This window comes from Zalophus californianus, chromosome 14 (genome assembly GCF_009762305.2).
Source record: "Zalophus californianus isolate mZalCal1 chromosome 14, mZalCal1.pri.v2, whole genome shotgun sequence".
Classification (NCBI taxonomy): Eukaryota; Metazoa; Chordata; class Mammalia; order Carnivora; family Otariidae; genus Zalophus; species Zalophus californianus.
The window spans coordinates 13,863,248-13,884,713 of NC_045608.1; the positions used below are offsets into that span (position 1 = coordinate 13,863,248).

Sequence of the window (21,466 nt, forward strand, 5' to 3'; positions counted from 1 at the left end):
GTGGCACACTACATTCTCCTCTCATAAAGTCACAACGCACAACAGTACGTTCGAGGTCTGAGACCCACCGCAGCGGCAGGACGCTGGTGACTGGCACACAGGGGCATCCCCTGGAGAATGGGCGCCCCGCAGGGCGCTGGGGACGTGCGGCACATCATGCAGCTATCACATCAATGTTAACGACGCACTGAGAACCTGCACTTCCCAAAGTGCCTGCCCTTCCCATTTCACGACACAGACCGTAACATCGGTGACAAGCTGCTACGTTCGCATGACAACCAGGTGCTCTCGACCTTCCTAGCCGGCTTACAGAACTGATGTTTGGCAAGGAGCCCACGGAATAAAGGTACCCTGTGCACTCACCAACATTAGGAAAAATTCAGTAGAGCAAATGCTTGCATGTTTGGATCAGAAGAGAAGCCAGGGACATTCTGCCGTTGTCAAGGCCGGGTTTTCTGTTCCGAAACGAAACCGGGCAGGCCACTTGTGTGGTTTCTCTGGGTAAGTTCCATTTATTAATCATTGTACAAAAAAACTTGGCATTCATTTGAAGAGAAAAGAAGTTACTATATATCCAAATATTTAATATTTTAACATCGTGAAAGTCCTACTTTGTTGTAACAGGGCTTTTTAAAATGGAGAAACTTTTGGAAAAAATTTTAAAAAGAAACTTATGATTTATTAGAGTACAGGAGATCCAAAACACGTTTTTAGAAAAATATAAAGTGCCCAAATACCAACTTACACAGGTGACACAGGCTTCCTGGAGCCAAATGAAGCATTCATGAAGAAACACATTTAAAAACGGTCTAGATACATATTTACATTGGGTCAGTAAAGGTAAAACCATCCTTCTTGGCTTTGATGTTACTCTAAGAAAAAAAGGAAATCAATTATAACTCAGCATGCTCCACAGTTTCTTAGTAATGCATCTGGTTAGTATTACCTCCGGATTAAACTAGTTCTCACCTTTAAACGAGAGTAGTGTAAGACCTCCAGCCTCAGCAGGCTGGGTGCTGTGAGTGGTCACATTTCCCAGGCAAATCTAACCCATCAGGCTCTGGATCGGACTGACGGGGGACGCGGACACTGGCGAGGCTAACTCAGGCTGGCAGGAGCCGGCCCGCCAGACCCTCATCTCTACTAACTGCTTACCAGTCGCCAGGTACTACCAAGTGGTCTCAGCTGGCTTCCCCAAACCTCGGCCATCCCAGGGCTTCCACGGGCTAAATGAGAGGCAGTCCTCAAACACGGCGTGGGAAAACAGCATGCAAATGCACAGAAGGGCAGAGAGGCGGGGCCGGATCACAGCCCCCGAAGCCTCACTCACCAGAGCAACTGGGTTCTTTTCAACTCTGAGTAAAGTAACTAGGTCCTAACTCCAGGAGTTAGCTTCTACTGGTTAACTACGAATTAGCTAGCTCGCTTGAGAACAGGCAGGTGGAGAGCGGCAGGCGCCTGGAGCTGCGCAAGGACCCGGTGCCCTCACGCTCCGGGACCAAGGGCACAGGGCAGAAGCCAGTGGTATCTGCGAGACACAGCAGCACTTTGAGAAAGCAGGAACCCCCGCCTCCTTCCCCACTGATCGAACACTCTTCAAATTAAAGACGTCCTCCTTGTTTCCACCCCACCACACCCAAAGGGTCTTAGAGTGATTCTACGGGATGGCAGGGGGCATAGAACCTCCTCTTTCCTCTTTAAAAAACTGTGTAAGGTTCATTATTTCTTTTTTCCGATTACAAAAGTGAAACCTTCTTTTCAGGTCTTTGGAGACCACCGTGTACGGTTTCTAAAAGCAAACATTTTAACACCAGATTATACTTCCTACTATAAAGAGAACCCGTCACTGACTTAAGATCTGTTCATGTTACTGGAACAATTTTTAAAATTAAAAGAAAAAAAAAGTAGTTATGTTAAAGAGAGGAATAGATAAATGTGGGAAAATCCATCCATAAAAGCCATTATGATGCATTTTCTCAAAAGATTTTATGTAATGAAACAGAAAACTAAGGTTTCGCAGAGAGATGAACATAAATCTGAGAGGAACACGAAGGAAAAGCTAGGCTATTCTCCCAATTCAAATAAAGGAGAAGATAAAACGCCTGAAATCTGTTTCAAATATTAGAAAAAATAAATGCGGAGGATTCTGATTACTGTTAGTCTGTTAATGTCCCCAGCTCTCAGATGCTGCCACGATCACTCACAGCCTCCCCCTCCGAATGAGCAACTCAATTCAGGGTAAACAAGCAGCCCCGACTCAGGACTGCACGTGTTCCATAGAGAAATCGGAAAGAAGTTATTGCCAACATGGGACCCCCCTCTGTCTGGCAAATGAAATGTTCTGAGACAGGTGGAGACAGACGTACGGGAAGTGAGCAGGAAGAATGACTCTAAGAGTGTTGACTGTGAGACCTCATGAAGACAGAATGTCACGAACTGTCACCACGGGACAAGCACACAAGCCATGCCACTGAACACAGTGCCGTCAAATGAATTCACTAGTGTAGGCGGAGAGCAACATTGTCTTTGCAGCTGGAGGAGAGCACACGTTATTTAAACTTGGTAGGAGGCAACCAGCACTACTGGTTAAGTGGCTTTCCTGGTGGTGTGAATCCGGAGGGATCCGTGGAGACGTCTTCTTCCGGAATCCTGGTCTCCTGGAGGGCAGCGGCAGCGGCAAAGGTGCAGCGTCCTCTACCAGACGTTACTCTACGTCCTCCTTCTTTGCACTGTAAATATTCTGCACCGTTTCATACACAGACTCCAGATCCTCTGGATACCGGATCTCTAGCTCTGCGTTTGGGATGTAGTGCGTGCCGGTAAACTCTGAGAAATAGCGTCCGACATCAGGGTGCGAGATTTCCTGCGGCTCCACATTATATTCCAAGTTTTCTGTTGGTAAAGAGGCACATGGACAATTGCCGTTAAAACGGACATTTCTGCAGCATCTTCCTATCTCTCAGCCCTTTTGTGTGGCATCTTTGACACGGAGGGAAAGGAGAGACATGTTCATGGAATGTGGAGGAGGTAACAGGACAATGGCAGTGGGGGCTGCTGGGGGATGGATGGATGGGCCCCCCCAGCTCCACAGTGAACAGAATGTTCTCCTATTCTCTGAGCAAGAGGTCGGCCCTGGCAAATCTTCAGCCGTCTTGGGGGCGGGGGGGAGCTGGCAAACTACACACTCATCACGTTCCTCTGACTTGATCACACCGACAGCCAAGCCTATGGGACCAGGGCATCAGAGCCTGCCCATCGTCTGCCAGAGGTTGGACCTGGGAAGCCTCTACACTGTGTGGCTCCAAGTCTCGCACCTGCCATCCTTCTTGTCTGCTGATGGGAGTGCTCCCACACAGACCTGCCATCCTTCTTGTCTGCTGATGGGAGTGCTCCCACACAGACTGCACTCCTCCCCCGCCCCCTTCAACACTGGCCATGTGCTTCCTCGGGAGCCCGTGGGAGGAGCCGACGGGCGAGCGGCTCGCACCTCCAACCTGTGGATGTGGGTTATCACTAGTTGTCCGGTCTCCTAGGAAACCATGCCACCTCCTCCCCTTGCTAGCCATTCTGCCACCAGAGAAACAGAAAGACTCCTTTAAAACGGAATGATTAAAACAGATGACAATACAGGCAAGGTATTTAAAAGGCTGAAATCCTTTCACATCACTTCCCCCCCCCAAAACTTTGAAAAACGGCTCCCCTCAAGCCCAATGGAAGCATGGGGTCTTTCGCCCCCTACCCCCTGCTCCCCGCCCAGGAGACGCTGAGCCATGCCCCCCACGACCTGGCACCAAGAGGCACGGGGCCAGGCGGACCCTCCCGCTCTGACAGGGGACCACGGCAGTGTCACTTCTGACACAGAGTCACACCCTGCACAGCCCTGCACTCGGATTAATTCAAGCGAGTCTAACGCACGCAGTGCAGCCCTCGACAGCTTGGCTGAACATCCTGACGTGCCCATTCAGGGCGCTCAGCCCCCTCCACACAGAGGCCGTGCGTCCCCAGCCTCCACAGGAGCATCTCCCGGAAGCACTGACTTGACCTGGCGTTGGGAGAGGGGGAAAGAGTTGCAGGATTCAATCTGTAATTTTTTTTTTTTTTACCACAAGACAGGAAGGGATTTGAAGACATTCTGTGCTACCAGACTGCGGTTCGTAGAACATGCTCAGGTACACCGCGTGCCCCTGAGAAGACGAGTACAAACCAGGCGCAGAGATGTACGTCGCACGGCCACTGAACCCTCACTTAGGAGCGCGCGTAAGGGCGGCCGGACTGCGCAATGCAGTTCACTGCGCTCACGACGGCACATCCACTCCTCTGAAGACGAGGCCGCCAGCAAGAGGAGAGCCCCGTTTCCCACACGCTGCGAGGGAAGGGGCAGGAACACGCCGCACTGCTGGACAGCGAGCCTGGACGCCACACATCGGGGCCGCTCCGCCACAGCAGAGCTACAGACTGCCCGCGGAGTTTGCCCGGGGGGCCCCCGTCGGCACTCCCGTCTGCAGCTGAGTGAACTGTGACACGGACCGAAAGCCCTGGCCCAGGAGCCATCCAGACCTCAAACCCCGACAGCCCAGCTCCAGAGCTGAGGGCGTCAGAGTAGGAGACACACCACAGAGCAGGGGCAGGGACACAGGGACGAGGGACTGGGGCCTGCCTCGAGGGCCCGCAGCGGCCCCGGCAAGGCACGCTCTGGCTGACACAGGAGCCTGAGGTTCTTCAAAAGGAAGACCGAGTAGTCTGCAAACCAACCCTGACAGCCACCGTTAATGACGAGATCTCTGTAGAGAACCGACAGGTTTCTAACAGATGTTTACAAATGCCACTGCTGAGAACACGCGCCTTCCTGCATCTGCCCCTGGTGCCCCTTCCTCCCAAGGGCAGCGCTGCAGGTGGACCCTCGTTGGGTAGGCCTACAGGGTGAACCACGGCCTGGTGCCTCAGCCAGGGCAGCGACCGAGGGCCTCAGGGTCCCCTGCAGAGGAACGCAGGAGTGTGTGTGTGTGGGGGGGGCACCAAGACTCTGGAGCTACCACCGAGAGGCTAAAAAGCCCTTCTGCTTTGGAGGAACCATCATTCCCTGTCATTAGCAGGCAGGATGGAAATACTTAAAAAGAATTCAAGTCGGTAATTCAGAACAACGACTCTGTTGCCTATTTGTTGAGAGTTATTTTGCACCTGGCAGATCTGGCTGTCACCATGGGGCTGCCACTGATGTCTGGTGGGAGGCGGCTGGGGCCACTGCTAAAGAAATGCACAGGACAGTCCCCCCCACAGAGAACTGTCTAGACCAACATGCTGACAGCAACCACTCGAAAGAACTCAGACATGTGTTTTAGCATTGTTTCTCCTTCCCCGTTTTTCTGTGGATTAAGTAGCAGCTCAATCCCAGGACCCTGGGATCATGACCTGGGCTGAAGTCAAGAGTTGGATGCTTAATTGACTGAGCCACCCAGGTGCCCTGATAAAAACAATTCTGAGAAGAAAAAATAATGAAGATGGTGACTATGCATTAAGAGAGGGAAATCCACTAAATAAAGTTTAAAAAAATTTTACCTGAGGAAGAATGAAAAATCTAAGCAATATAAAACAAGTGAACAAAATATCAAACAGGGCCTACTAAAAAGTCCTGGAAAAATCTTAAGTCTTTCCCAATCTCCTTGACATTTTTACAAAAATATGTCTGCTTATTTTATTTTAAATATTCAGCTACTCAGGGGCAGCTGGCTGGCTCAGTTTGGTAGAGCATGCAACTCAATCTCAGGATCATGCGTTCAAGCCCCACGTTGGACATGGAGCCTACTTAAAAAAAAAAAAAAAGTACCCACCCAGACACATAAATATAGTTCTATAAAACTATGGCAATACCACGTAGAGTCCTCCCCTCCCAAGAGGAAACCACCCACTGTGAGTGTATCCTTCTAGACCTTCTTCTGTGAACACAAACAGAAGTAGCTAAAAATAAATACATATAAAAAGAATTTGGTATTGTTTTGGGTGTGTTTACATGAAGCATACTGTAAACATTTATCTGCAACTGGTTTAACTGCAGCTTAGCATTCCACAGTTTGGAGAGACCCCAGTTTAGCAGGGGAGTCTTCATGAATGACACCTTTGTCCTATTACAACAAGAACACAGACACCCGTGTGAGTGTGTCTCCAGTGGAGGGACTGCGGGGTAGGACTGCTGGGGCACGGGAGAGTGAGCACGTGAGATGTTCACAGCTTAAAACAAACAGCCCTACCCCCCTCTGTAATGGCTGAAAATGTATACTCCACCCTCATACGGGGCCTCCTCACACACTCGCCAGCACGTGGAGATTGCCACGGACTGCTTGTGGGTGGAAACTTGTTCCAAAGTGTAAGACAAATGACGGGAAGGGGAGCTGACGCCTGGCGAGGCGTAGCCTGTACCAAGCATCCTCTGAGGCGCTTGCTCATTCTATACCAGACACGCGTTAAGAACTGGATTTTCACATCGCAATGAATTCCTGGCCTTCCCATATGGGCAGCTGACTTCGACTGAGACCATCTGTGATGTTCACTTTCTACAATATCTAAGAAGTACAGAGGGAAGCTGAGAGAGGAGGTGCTGCTCCTCCCTGGTGTCCAGAAAGTACTAAAGCATGCCCCCTAGTGGGAAAAAAAGCTAAACACATGCAAGATGCTGTCTATCACCCCACCTGGATTTAGGTATAGTCTAACATATTGAGAAAAATTCTCTTAATTATGCAGACTAAAACTATTTGAGGATGTCACGCACCCAGGTGGCTTATAATTCACTCTTCAACTCTCTGTGGAGAGCTTATAATTAGGGAAGCATTCATCAGTGGGCTCCACCCAAGTTAATAGGATTACCTGAGCCACAGGCTGACAATTTAAATCAAGAAAAAATTTAGAAACAAAATAAACTGATGCAAATAAATTAACCCAGAAATGTTCAAAAACATATTTAAGTTGTTTTTTTTTTTTTAACATTTTATTTTTAAGTAATCTCTACACCTGACATGGGGCTTGAACTCAGGACCCCGAGATCAAGAGTTGCATTACCAACTGAGCCGGCCAGGCACCCCCCCAGTGTTTTTTAAATTTAAATTTAGCCTCTCAAGGCTTCCCACTGGCTAAACATGGGTTAATCTGAGCATAAATTGTCCCTAATGATTTTAACACACTGACCAAATAAAAATCCAGGCATTTACGGGAGGAGAGGGGGTAGAAGTGAGAGAGACAGACAGAAAGGGAAAAGCGCGGAGGGAGAGAGGGGGAGGGGGGCAGGGAAGCTCTTGTTTACAGAAGCAGGGAGAACAGCAGCAGTAGAAAATCACCATTCTGCAACTCTCCTATAATAATTTAGGCAAGGAGATACAACAGGTGTGAAAACAAAAGGAGGGATCACAGTTACCGGGGAACGGGACGTCACGGGACGTCACAGCGTTAGTTGCAACGGGAAAACTGTCCCTTACACGGATCTTAGCCAGTGACCAAACTCCACCTGCCAACAGTGGGACATCACCAGGGGCTCTGGAGAAGACGCATGTGACACACATGCATCTGACAAGAAGCATTCTAGCCCCAAATATTAACCTGAACTATTCCAGCCTCAGACCTGATCAGCTCCCAGTTTACAGACAGTACAGGAAAGGAAACAGTGAGACAGATCCTGAATGTTAGGCAATTTACAAGACAACCGGCCTGGACACTTCGAAAAGTGAAAGTCACATGAAAAAGGAAGAAAACAAGGTGAGGAATAAGGAACTAACTGGTTTTACTAAGAGAGGACTATGTCTTTAGACACATAACCACCACGTGCGGAATCACTTGTGTGAATCCTGCCTGGATCATGATGTGAAAACAAACCAACAGCTATCAAACTTATGGGGTGACAACTGGGGTATGTGACCACCAACCCGGTATGAGACAGGAGATCACTGTTACTTGCTACGTGTGGTGATGTAACCATAGTAATGCAGAGAAGTGTCTTATTCTTAGAAGATACGTGATTCAGCATTTAAGTCCTGATGTCTGCAATAGTCTCAAACCGTTCAGCAAAAACCTGAAATCTCTACCTACAGATAAAAAAAAATACAGTAAACGCTAGCTGTTTAATCTAATGGAAGGTGTATGGGGTATTCAATGTTTTAACCATATTTTAAGCATATTTGAAAAATGCTCTTAATCCAAAGTTGTAAAAAAAGCTAGCATCTTATTAATGACTCATCTCATTATTCACGCACTTCTGTTTGTAACCTCGTCTGTCAGAGAGATGTGAACATCTGCTGGGACTCATCACCGGACAGGCAGACTGGGCTCTGGCTCTGTACTCACAGAGCTTACTAGACTGAGAGCCAGATGGTTCAACGGGAAACACTGCAACTCAAAGGGGTGAGGACTCAGAAGGGGCGGGGTGAGGACTCAGAAGGGGCGGGGTGTCACGGAGCTCAGAGCAGGGACAGATGACCCGATCTGAGCCCTGTGGGAGAGTGGCGGGGCCTGTCCATAAGGGACAACCACCTGTGTGAGGACCCATGAGAAGGACGGTCTCGCGGAACAACAAAGTTTGCTGGGCTGGAGTATGACGGTGGTGGGAACAGAGATGAGACTGTGAGGGAGGCTCCAGGTCACCTCTGGGCCCTGCAGGGGAGTCTGGGGGATGCCAGGGAGAAAGATGGCACGGTGCAGGCAAGGAATACCTGCGGCCCTGGAGGAAGAGGCACCAGGAATGGCCATTAGTGGACGGAAACATGAGAGGCAGACATTCAGGAGATGGAGTTGGTGTCATCTGTGGACTAACTGGACCAAGGAGGAGGGGGAAGGACGGAGAAGTCAGAGATGGTGCCGCAAGAACCCTTGAGCCCTTTTAAGCATGCTTGAGTACCTCCAAGGGCACAGGGCCAGGGCCTTCCCCAGACCCGTGATACAGCACCGAGCCGGCATGCAGCAGACACCCGGGAAACTGAGACAGTGGGCCAACAGGAACCCCTGGCAGAAGATGGGCAGCTCGCGTAGGGGAATGTCAGCTGCTCACATCAAAGATTTTCTGAAAGTCTCAGAATTTAAAACTAAAAAAGGCAACTTGCTAACATTACCCACAATCACTTAGCTCAACCTCAGTTTTAGAATGTAAAACTGCAATCAGATATTAAGTGTACTATTTTTTTTTTTACAAAGACATTACTATGTCATAACTCTAAACTTTACAGTGCATGTTTACTTAGATCTGTTAGAAATGAACTGCTGAATCTTCAACACAGACACCAAATTCAGAACACATAAAAGCAAATACCCAGTTTTATCGACTCTGAAAAGCCCATTTTAAAGTTAATATAAATGTTTCTAGAAACTCAAAACTGGACATCTTAATATTAACCCTCACAAAGGGTGAAAAATGCACACACATGGCGGAGCTGTGGACACTGGAGTGCGGTGCTAAGGAAAGGAAAGTCCCCTTTGTTCTTGGGATACGCTCTAGGACCTATGATGGGAAATGCTTACCAAACGATCAGTGGGGGCGCAAAGGGTCCACTAAGTCATTCGATAATTTTTAAACGATTTGTTGGTTTTTAGACATTGTTAGTATGATGGGGTTTTTTGTTTTGTTTTTTTAATTTGAGAGAGCACAATTGAGTGGAGGGAGGGACAGAGGAAGAGGGAGAGAGAATCCCAAGCCGCCTCCACGATGAGCAAGGAACCTGACATGGGGCTCGATCTCATGACCCTGAGATCACGACCTGAGCCAAAGGCAAGAGTGGGACACTCAACCGACTGAGACACCCAGGCGCCCATATGTGATTTTTTTTTTTTTTAAATGGCACAACTTCAAAAGTCAGATAAAATCCCTGTCGGCCCCTTCTCATGGGCACACACAGACCCTCTTCTACAACTGCCGCCTTATACTGATGGAAGTGAAGTGACCTGCAGCCTCAGTGAACAGACTTTCTCTTGATTCTGTATACAACTCTCTCTCAGCTTCTGATGAATTAACACGAATAGGAAACTTTCTAGTCTTCTGATACTTCTGAGATTTTTTTTTAAAAGATTTTATTTATTTATTCATGAGAGACAGTGAGAGAGAGAGAGAAGCAGAGGGAGAAGCAGGCTCCCCCCTGAGCAGGGAGACTGATGCGGGACTCCATCCCAGGACCCTGGGATCATGACCTGGGCCGAAGGCAGACGCTTAACCATCTGAGCCACCCAGGTGCCCTACTTCTGAGATTTTTACACATCTAGTATTTCTGTTATTCCCTTTACCAATACAATACGGAGTTAGGTCAAACCTGCTGTTTAAGGTCTGACACAGAAAAGTGTGACAATGACAGTTAAGGACATGTCTCTCTACCAGGGTCCCGGCTTCAAAGTCATACTCTGTTAAGTTAAAGTGTGAATGAGCCCACGTGCCTCAGTTTCTTCACATATAATGTGAGTAAAATGATAAGGATATCAAGCGTAGTTCTCAAGTGCAGTTAATACACATTAAGACACTGCCTGTCACAGAGCAGCACTACATTAGCATTCATGTCCTTTTGTTTTTTAAGTTTATTTTTTTTTTTTAGTAATCTCTACACCCAACATGGGGCTTGAACTCACGACCCGAGATTAACTCTTCCAACTGAGCCAGCTGGGTACCCTCATTTGTGTTCATTTTTATTAATAAAATGAAAGCTGTGAATGACCTGACGGGTAGCCATGCAAGAAATTCATCCCATTAAATGGAGGACAGGGGCGCCTGGGTGGCTCAGTCGTTAAGTGTCTGCCTTCAGCTCAGGTCATGATCCTGGGGTCCTGGGATCGAGCCCCACTTCGGGCTCCCTGCTCAGTGGGAAGCCTGCTTCTCCCTCTCCCACTACCCCCTGCTTATGTTCCCGCTCTCTCTGTGTCTCTGTCAAATAAATAAAATCTTTAAAACGAACAAATAAATAGAAGAACAAAAAAAAGAGAGACCCACACCGGAGGCATCTGTCTCTAACCTGCCTCCGCAGCCCCATCTGTCCCCACCTCGGGAGTGCCCTGGACTAGCACCTAACAGGGCTGGCAGTGGCCCCAAACACCACCAAGCAAGCACCTGCTGACCACCAGGAGCTCTCAGCCAGTGCTGTGGACTGCAGTTCCCATCATGGCCACTTGAGGGCTTCTCCGGGGGAGCACAGCTGGATGCCAGTCTCAGGGTGCCAGAGGCTGCTAGGGTAGTCCCCCCAACAGTGTCCACTCATTGCCCTTCAGTTCAGACAGGCCATGGGGGCAGGGCACAGGCTGGCCCTCTTTGCCTGAAGGGAGCCAACTGCAAGGCCTGGCAAGCAAGACTTTTGGGAATTTGATTGGCAAAGGTAATGACCAATCAGAACAGAGACTGGCAAACAGCATTGGAACAGGGTCCTGGGTATGGTGGTGATGGAGGGGAGAATCTGGGGGCAGTGACTATTTACCCCATGGCATGGCCACACTAGAGCACACCTATCCACATTTAGCAGAGTATCAGCGCTGATGAGGTTAGCCATGGAACAACTGTCATCTCTAAATAACACTGATGACTATGCCCACAATAGCACAGTGCTCAAATGTGTGCTTAAGATGCGCCTGTGTGTCATTACAGGTACACAAAGAACTAGCTACTTACCTTGGGCTGCATATCTACAAGAACCATCCTCCACCAGAACATTATAGAAAGGCTGATGATGGCCATGAGGCAGGCTGTGGACGTTCATGTTTCGGATCCACTCGTGTCCCATCATGCAGGTGGGGTCCCAACCATAGATCACACAGTTATAGCCATACCTAATTAACATAAGAGCAATGGCAAATCAGTTCCCTGGGACCCTGTCATGGCGACTATGGGATATATAAATAATGGCTTGGGGCGCCTGGGTGGCTCAGTCCTTAAGCATCTGCCTTCGGCTCAGGTCATGATCCCACGGTCCTGGGATCGAGTCCCACATCGGGCTCCCTGCTCTGCGGGAAGCCTGCTTCTCCCTCTCCCACTCCCCCTGCTTGTGTTTCTGCTCTTGCTATGTCTCTCTCTGTGAAATAAATAAACAAAATCTTAAAAAAAAAAAATAAATACATACATACATACACACATACATAAATAAATAAAATAATGGTTTGGTTCTCTTAAGCTCATGTCCTTACAAACTTAATTGCGTTTATCCCTGTTAAGCATTTTTCAGGACACTCTTAGCCCCCTTCATAAGCCCCTCTTATCAACAAAGCATACCTCAGTTGGAAAAGAATAAACTTCAACCAACCGTCATGGGACAACTGGTTATCCAAATGGAAAGGGTATCAAGACTCAGGCCTGAGAGCAATGCACAATATTAGTGGGACAAAGGCCTAGATATAAAAGATAGCTTCATGACACAGGACAGGTTTAAGATTCCTTAAACCAGGTATGAAAAATTCAGCCCCTAAAGGCAAAGAGTACTCAATCAAATTAACAGTATTACAGGAGCCAGATCCAAGCAGACTGTTAAAAAACATACAGGGCAACCGGGGCAACAGGTACTCTGACTAGACTGATGTGACGAGATGAAGGAATTGTTTGTCTTTCCTTAGGTACGACAAGAGGACAGTAAATGTACTTGTGAACAATAGAACAAGTCTTTACCTTTTAGGTACACATACCGCAACAGTCACAGAGGGAATGTCTGGTACGGGCCTGGGGAGGTGGGTGGGTGGGGAACAGTGAAGGCTAACCCTCACAATGGCCGAAGCTGGGTATGGGAGCATCTCTTGGTTCACTATACTCATCTCCACTGATGTATGTCCGAAATTTCCATAATGAAGTTGGGGGGGAAAAAAAAAAAGAACGCAATAAAAAAATGAAAAACACTAGCCCCAAACTGGGAAAAGGTATTTGCAACATATACGCATATAGACACTAGCAGCAGGACACAGGCCTACGAACCAAGAAAGACAAATGACTCAAGTGAAAAGTAAGAAAACTTGAAGAGGTGCTTCACAAAAGGAAACCTGAAGGAGCTTCTTTTTGTACATTTACCAGTCAATCTGCATAATCAGACTGCAATCTGGGAAATGCAAACAAAAACCACAGCGCAATTCTATTTGTCATTTACTACGTAAGTCCATTCTCAAAGGTCTGGCGAGAACACAGGTCAGTGGGAACAGGGACCCTCCCCTCCTAGCCTGCCGGTGGGACGTGCAGCACAGCTGCGTGGAGACAGTCTAATCTCACCCAGTAGTCGGCCACGCACATGCCTGACGAGCCAGCAAACCCTACCCACAGCTCAGATTCAAGGGGGTGCAGATGAAAAGCATCAGGACAATGAGGAAATGAGAAAAACAAACTCGCTGCTTACAGATCGTCCATTAGAAGACTCGCAGTGAGGAAAGCGAGTCCCTTCCGACAGAACAAAAAGCGTAGATCCGGTTCAGAACAGCTCAGCCTTCGGTGGTTTCTGCAGTGGACACTGGGACGCAGTGGCTCCTGAGACGCGTGCTCGGGGCACGCCGCGCGTCCTCTGCAGCCTCGTGGGGACAGACACCACAGGCACTCACCTCTTATGCTTCATAATGAGCCCAATGGAGTAGCAGACGTCTCTGTGCTTCTCATGGGAGCGCAGCTTCACCTCCACGCCCACCTCCTCCTTCTTGCGCTCAATGTGCTCTAACGTGTGCTGCACCAGATAGCCCACCGCCCCGTGCTGCCCGGGGTCTAGGGTTTGAATGTGCTGGAGGATGTCAAGCACCTTCAAGACAAGACAGAAAGACTAGGAGATAATATTTTCATTTAGGCCTTTTCTTTTTCACGGCACGGGATTTAGACCTACATAACCTGATAAAGGACGGCAAGGCGGGGCTATGCTGATGGCCCATGTGTCTGTGAGTTGGTGGTCTCCCTTCTAAGGCTGGGCACTGGCCCCAGACCTTCAAATCCAACCTGCGGGAACAGGGGAGTTACTTAGAAACACGGGATGCTGGAATAAGCATGGGGAGAGGAGGCCAGGCCTGCCACCCATGGGCACGTCTGGATTAGAGAACTCTGAAAAGGTTCTAACACTCTCGGTCAGTGTGGGGATTCCGTTTTTCATACAGAGAAAGGAGACGATTTTGAACTGCCACTCGTCAACTGAGAGGTAAAAGAACTGCTAAGCTGTTTCGGTCCAGATCAAGGGGACATCGGACAGAGCTGCCTCAGCTGCACAAGGTGGAAGGGGCGACATAGAAGCCACCTGAGTGATGCAAATTAGCTGAGCTGATGAAGATGTGTCTCAGGTTCTGAAAGTGTACTGACCGTTTCAATTACTATAACTCCCAGTGGATCGCTGTACTCAAGTGGGCAAGGAGAGACCACGTCTCCGTGGAATGGAAATGACTAAGCGGCTAGCAGCAGAACTGTCTGACTCCAAGGTCACGGTTTTTCCTACTGTACACGGTGCCTCTAAGGTAAAATGCAAATTCAAATAAAGTTTTACACACACACAATCATTCAGCGCCCATTCTATTACAGCATTCAGCAGAGGCTCTCGGACACGTTCCTCCCTGGGGAAAAGGATCTTTTCCTCTTTACGGAGTCCTAAGAGCACACGAGCAGACAGAATGACCTGGATTCTAGTCCCAGATCCATCAAACTGGCTGGTTTTACCTTTAAATTAGTTTACTCACTTATCAAAAGATGATTAATAACTGTCCTATTTTCCTGATATATTTTGACCCAGTAAAAGTGTTGTGAAAACTAGTTTTTCACAATGTAGGATGTTATTCCAAAAACTAATCTTGCCTTCCAGATTGAGTCTTGCAGGATCTCCACATTCACTGAACACTGCTTCTCTGCTGATCACTGTGCCCAGCCCGTCATGTCTCTTACTTCATTTATTCCTCCCAAGCTGAAAGGTCAGCAGTACTATCCGTGCGGACTTCAAGAAGAGGAATCAGAGACTGTGAAGTTAAAGGAACTTGCCTGAGGTCCCGGGGCTGTGAGGGGAGGGAGGATGTGGACCTAAGGCTGACTCTTAAATCTCAGGTCTCAACCACCATCTTACCAAAGCGAGAGCAGGAGCATTTTAATTCACTGTCCAGAAAATGGACCGAATGGTATAACCCTAAGTGCCTCAAACCCAGCTTCAACCAGCAGCAACTGAGAGCCAATTTCCACCCACATCCCACCTCTAGTAGTGTGCTTTCGTTTGGGGGACACAAACAATATTTATCCTTTATAGCTAAAAGCATGGGATTTGAATGGTGAGCTTCTATTTCCTATGCTTGCATACGACTTCCCGTGTGTCCCAGACGCAGTTCCCAGTACAGCTGACCCTTGAACAACACGGGTCTGAACTGCGTGGGCCCACTTACACAAGGACTGTTTCTAGCACAAGGCTATAAATCTATTTTCTCTTTGTGATTTTCTTAGTAACATTTTCTTCCCCTTTAGCTTACTTTATTATAAAAATACAGTACGTTTTCCTGTAACACATACAATATGTTCATCAACTATTTGCTATCAGTAAGGCTTCTGGTCAACAGCAAGGTGCTCGTTAAGTTCTGGGGGAGTCAAGTTATATGTGGATGTTTAACTGTATCAGGGGCCAGCATCCCAACCCCCGGGTTGCACAAGGGTCGACCACAGTTATTACTTTGACTGCACTTCCCAGACATTCTGCAGACACAGCTCCTCTCCTGAACTAGCAGCCCCTCCCTGGCAGATAAGTGGAACAGATGTAACTCTTCTAAGCAAAGAGGAAGTCTCCAACTCACTCAGAGTATCAGGAGGAGAGAAGGTTCAGGGGTAATTACAGCCTCCTTCTCCTGATGTGTGGACAACAGGGTGAAGGGAGAGGGCAGAAACAGAAAAGATACTAGGATGGGGCCCTGGTGTGCTCCTGAAGGACAGCACTGATGATGGGGTGCCATGATGTCTCCAACCAAATGTCTAGGCCAGTAATCCCAGGAGCCCACAATTTTGGGGATAGAGATCTAAGAACGGGGGGGGGGGAGGGGTCTATCGCTCATGATCGGCAACCTTTACCGTAAACAGCCAGAGAGCAAATACTTCAGGCTTTGTGGGCCATATGGTCTCCGACTCAACCACTCTTCTCTGCCCCTCGCGGCTGGAAAGCAGCCAGAGACAGAGAGTAAACAAATGGGCTTTATTCGAGATGTGCCTTCAATGAAACCGCACAAAGCCAGGTGGCAGAGCCTGCCGGCCCTGTTCTGTCCTAACTACAGGTTTCCCCTGTGGCTCTCTACGATGTGCTTCGCTTCACACCTCAGACATCCACTTGTGTGTGATCTCAGCTGCTTCTGGGGCTTCAGCCACCGGGTGCTGATGTGGGGAGCCCCTGCCGAATGCCCTCAGGCAGCTGCCCTTGATGGCCCCAGGTTGTATCAAATCCAACATACCCCAAACTGAACACTTTCCCCTGCCCCTGAAACAAGTCTGTTCTCCACTCACTCACTCTTAATGTGGCCAGTCTTCCCTGTTGGAAAAGCTGGACATCCTCTACCTCATTATCTAATGAAGTTCTGACACTTCTTAATCCTACATTCCAACATCTTTTTGAGCACTTACCATGTCGTGGGAATGGTGTTAAGAGCAAGGGGAGTAGCTACGGTGAAGAACAAAGCAAATGTGGTCCTTGTCTTTTGAGCCTAGTCCATAGCGAAGGCACAGTAAACAAGCAGCCACGGTATGCTTACAGAAAGGTCTTCGAAGGGACGAGCACACGGCTGGTGGGCCGGGGAAAGCTGACTGCCGTGGAGGGACCGAGGAAGGGCTTTCAGAGGTGAAGCTGAAGCTCGGCAAAAGGTAGCCAGCAAACGGGACTGAAGGCTAAGGAAAGTGTTTTAGGCGGTGCTGCGAGCCGTGCCAAGGACCAAGGCAAGAGACCAGGGACGAGTGAAGGCCGGGCAGCAGAGCACCAAAGGGGCAACCGTGAGAGCCGAGCAAGCTCAGGCTGGCAGGGCCAGACCCCCGAGAACCTAGTAAGCCTTCCTGCAGAGAATGAGCCGGACCTGCAAGGCACTAGGGTAGACCCTCAGAGGGCTCTGAGCACTTTACGAAAGTGATACTGGCTGCACTGTGTAAAACGGGTTCAAAGGGTCTAAGAGGGAGGGAAGAGCAGGCAGGCTGCCTTTGCAAGAGTCCAGGACACAAAGCCACGTGCAGATGGGCAGTGGACATGGGGGGGTGTTGGTCTGGAGCCCAGGATCCAGGCAGGACGTCAGTCAGGAGCTGTGAGCCTACACATGGTAACTGAAGCAAGGAGGCCAGGAGGTACCACCTCAGGGAAAGGTGCAGAATCAACAGAAGTCTAAGAAACTACCCCGCAGTGCGGAGCCTCTGGGGAAGAAACACAGGACAGGGAACTAGCAAGAGCCTGAGAACCACAGGCCACAGTCAAAGGCACAGAGCGTTCTGAACGGCAAGCAGTCAGTGATCAAGACAGATAAGGAAAGACAAGTATCTACGGATCTGGCGACAAGAATGGTTTCAGTAAAAAGGGGTCACTGGCTCCCTTGGCAAGAGCGGCGTGTGTGCAGGGGGAATGACTGCCATGTTCCGGGGCATGCGTGGGAGGCAAGGCAGGCGGCCGTCACATGGCACGGTTGCACGGCCGGCCAGGGCCTGAGCCCTGCAGGGAGGAGAGAGATAAGGAGGCAGCCACAGGGGATGCCCGCGGGGCTGTCACAGGCGTGCCTTTTATCTTCTCTCCCAAAGATGAGAGATACTGGAGTCAGCGGAATGCTGATGGCGGAGAGCAGAAACAGGGAGTTGTAGACAGAGGAAAACACAGTGGAATCCAGAGCACAGAGGGTTGCCCTGGAAAACTGGAAGGACATCTTCGAGGAGGGAGGTCCGGCAACAGGAAGCAGAACATGCCCGGGTGCGGGCTTCACTGTCACCCCGTAGCCTGCTGGCCCACAGGGGTGAGGTGTGAGGGGGGGCTCGGGTGCCAAACTGCCCTCCCACAGCTCCGGAGCCACTGACACCTGTGTGGGTGGCCTCAGCAGGTTATCCGACTTCTGCCGCCTCAGTTTCATTATTTACAGAATGGCAAAAACCCAGCACCCACCCTACAGGGTCGGAAGGAGGTATGTGCTAAGCGCCAGCGACCTTTTCAAAATGCGGCCATCCTACCTCTCTCCATCACGGCCACGGTGGCCCTGGACTTTGGCCACCGTGACCCAGTGGACCTGTTTCTTAGCTCTTCCTGATTTACTTCAATTGAAAACAAAGTGACTTTCCCATCTTCCCGGTATGGAAATGTTTCCCTTTTACGTAATAAGGCCACACTAATTCCAAGCTATCCAGAAACTGATCCAAAAAATATTTTACACACACTCACGTTTATACGCACATGTACATGTACATACACCCTTGTCCAGTGGGCCTGCAGCACTGAGCTGGCCCACCTTTATGACATGGACGGGTGGGAATAACCTACTCTTCTGTCCTCTGAAATGTTTCCCACCCTCCAAGGTCCAACTCAAACCCTTGTTCTGGAGAAGAGCCTTTTCTCATTGCTTCAGTGTCCCCTGGATTCTGCCTCCTCAGGAGCCCTGGTTTTGCTGCTGTCTCCGGTGTCACTCCCCGGGCTCAAGGACACACTGACGTAAGGGAGTCACCAGAGCACTGGGGAAAGAGTCACTCTGCATTCCTGATTCCCAAATGAGGGGGTGTCTAGGTGCTCGATCCCAGAAGCAAATGAATGGTCATCTTGAGAAAAAATGTTCTGTGCATAAGCAATTTGGAACTCGTTTTAGTGACATTTGCTTGGCAGGACGGCACTCCTGGAGGAGAATACTATGGTACTTCCCCAGGGGGCATCGTGAGCACTAAACTGAGCCCGTCATCCAAGGTAAGGACGTGAGAGCTCCTGCAGACTTTGCCCCAGAGCAGAGGTTCACCTTACCCCTTCTAAGGCTGATGTGTCATTAAAGTACAGAATTTACTTATAAAAAGCCATCCTTTGAGAGGGTCTCTGCATTCTACAAATTATCACAAAATTCCTTAATTAAAAAAGTGACAGGAATGAGTTTCGTAGACCCCAGAATCAAAAATAAAGTGAAAAAAATAAAGACAATTGAGCTCTGGACAAGGGGGTCCTGGGAAGTAGACGGTCACGTCAGTCGAGAATCTAGTTCTACCAGCTCGCAGGCTGTTCTGGGAGGACATCTGCTACCTGACGACACATGGCATCTTAAGACAGGTCCCTCAGGACTTTCCTACTGATGCGCCCGCCCTTCCTTAGAACTACGTGAGATCTCTGAAGTGCAGAATAAATGAGCCAATTTAAATCTATGCAATGTGGGGGCGCCTGGGTGGCTCAGTCATTAGGCGTCTGCCTTCTTCGGCTCAGGTCGTGATCCCAGAGTCCTGGGATCGAGCCCCACATCAGGCTCCCTGCTCCGCGGGAAGCCTGCTTCTCCCTCTCCCACTTGCCCTCCTTGTGTTCCCTTTCTTGGTGTGTCTCTGTCAAATAAATTAATGAAATATTAAAAAAAATAAATAAATCTATGCAATGTGGAGTCAGACTATTTACCACCCTCTAATAACATGAGCATGGCGACGTCCCTGTGAGCACTCGGAACGAAAATTCTCTCGGCAGGCTGCTCTAAACAGACAAAATGGATCACTAGCCTATTCCCCGGCAAAGCCAGGGCATGATGGAAATGCGCAGCTGCTTTCCATGCTGGGGCCACTGGACGCACACCCCTGCCGCTTCCCCAGCTCGCTGAGGAGCGTTTCTGGCCGCACTCACCGCAGTCCTTTCAGAGTGCTTGCCACCAGCCGCAGGGGCCATCAGGAAACGGAGAAGCCCAAGTGCAACTGTATCAGAATTCAACAGCTTTCAAAGCCAGAGACAGTCCTTCAAGGCCAGCAGCCAGACCCGAAGAATCCATCTAAGATCCATTTTTTCCTTGTCAAACAGGGGTGTTTATGCACGGTCCGTTTCCATGCTACCAGCACGGCTGGACGGGGAACATTTAAAGTTTTGGTTCCCTACGCAGAGTTGGGGTGACCTGGGGCAAACACATGTTGGGCAGCAGCGGGTAAGTCGCAGAGCTGAGGCCTTGTGGTTCTAGGGGTTTAAGGCACGGACCACAAAGAGAACAGGCAACTCCTAAGCAGTATAACCAACTTTTTTAGAATAAAAGAGACCAAAAACATTTAACTGATGCGTCAAGATCAGGAGAGTGAATCAATTTATGTTTATCCCTCAGGCTAATGCAAGGATAAGCTTCTGAGAGCCGCCTTTCCAGCTAGAATCTCCCTCTCTCAGGCAGGAGCAAAGCAGCAAAGGAAAATAATTACCTTCTCTGGCCAGATCCCCAGGTGGAAGTAGAGCCTGGCCTGAAGGAGGAGGAGCTGCACCTGGTCCGGGTACATCGCCAGATACAGATCCAGCGAGTCTCTCAGGAGCTGGTAGGACTGGTCGATGCCCTCCCTGGCAGGGGAGATAAATCACGGTCTGGCTCTGCTTGCTTCTGAGCGGAGACCCTCTTTTTCAAGGCCCAGGTTGTGAAAGTAATGGACACAAATGCCACACCTGTTCTAATTCTTCCTTTCTGCTCAGCAAATAGTTACAATGATTTTAATAATAATGATAAATCCCAGAAGAAACAGAACTTTTGTACCTGCTTTGGTGATGGGCATTAAAATCGTAAGCACTTCCATCATACAGTCACCTCAGTAACACTGTACATAACTAATAAATTCTGAATAGAGGGTGAACAGAGGACGTTTAGGGCAGGAAAACTGTTCCGTACGATACCACAATGGGGGATACATGTCGTTATGCATTTATCCAGACCCACAGAATGCACACCACCAAGAGTGAAGCCGAATGTGAACTGCAGACTCTGTTAATGACCTGGCCGTGACGGTTCATCGACTGTAACTAATGTCCCGCTCTGATGGGGGACGGTGATAGTGGGGGAGTCTGGGGGGCGGGGAAGGCCAGGGGCGATAGGAGAACTCTCTGTACTTTCTGCTCCATTTTCTTATGAACCTAAAATTGTTCTAAAAAAATCTATTTAAGGGGCACCTGGGTGGCTCAGATGGTTAAGCGACTGCCTTCGGCTCAGGTCATGATCCGGGAGTCCCGGGATTGAGTCCCACATCGGGCTCCCTGCTCAGCAGGGAGTCTGCTTCTCCCTCTGACCCTCCCCCCTCTCATGCTCTCTCTATCTCATTCTCTCTCTCAAATAAATAAAATCTTTAAAAAATAAATAAATAAATAATAAAAAAATCTATTTAAAAAGAAACAAAGAATTCTACCATGAGGCAGAAAACTATGACTCCAACATCCCTGTAAGACAAATTTCCTTTGACTCAGAGGCAAAATAGTTTCATACTTTTGTTTCTTATCTAAGTGATAGAAATGTATAAATCAAGAGACAACAAAGCACTTGGGCGAGAGAACATCCTGCCCCTTACCCATCTAAAATACTCGTTACTAAAGAATGCTTTCAGTATTAGGGAGAGCTTATGCAAGTGCACTGCGAAGGTGTG

General features: G+C 49.0%; 1 protein-coding gene across 7 annotated transcripts in view; it reads right to left on the minus strand.

Moving 5' to 3' along the window:
* Positions 1–489: 489 nt before the first annotated feature.
* FBXO21 (F-box protein 21) overlaps positions 490–21,466 on the minus strand; it is a 51,085-nt gene continuing 30,108 nt past the window's right edge. Inside the window, exons 9-13 of one of the 7 annotated variants that reach the window (XM_027575535.1) lie at positions 20,267–20,399; positions 13,510–13,721; positions 13,311–13,421; positions 11,612–11,769; positions 490–2,892 (exon numbers count right to left, since the gene is read on the minus strand). In XM_027575535.1, the coding sequence (XP_027431336.1) occupies positions 2,705–2,892; positions 11,612–11,769; positions 13,311–13,421; positions 13,510–13,721; positions 20,267–20,399 (802 nt within the window). In that variant the 3' untranslated portion in view covers positions 490–2,704. The remainder of the gene's footprint in view (positions 2,893–11,611; positions 11,770–13,310; positions 13,422–13,509; positions 13,722–20,266; positions 20,400–21,466) is intronic. The other 6 variants (XM_027575540.1, XM_027575536.1, XM_027575537.1 and 3 more) reach the window with 6 other exon arrangements.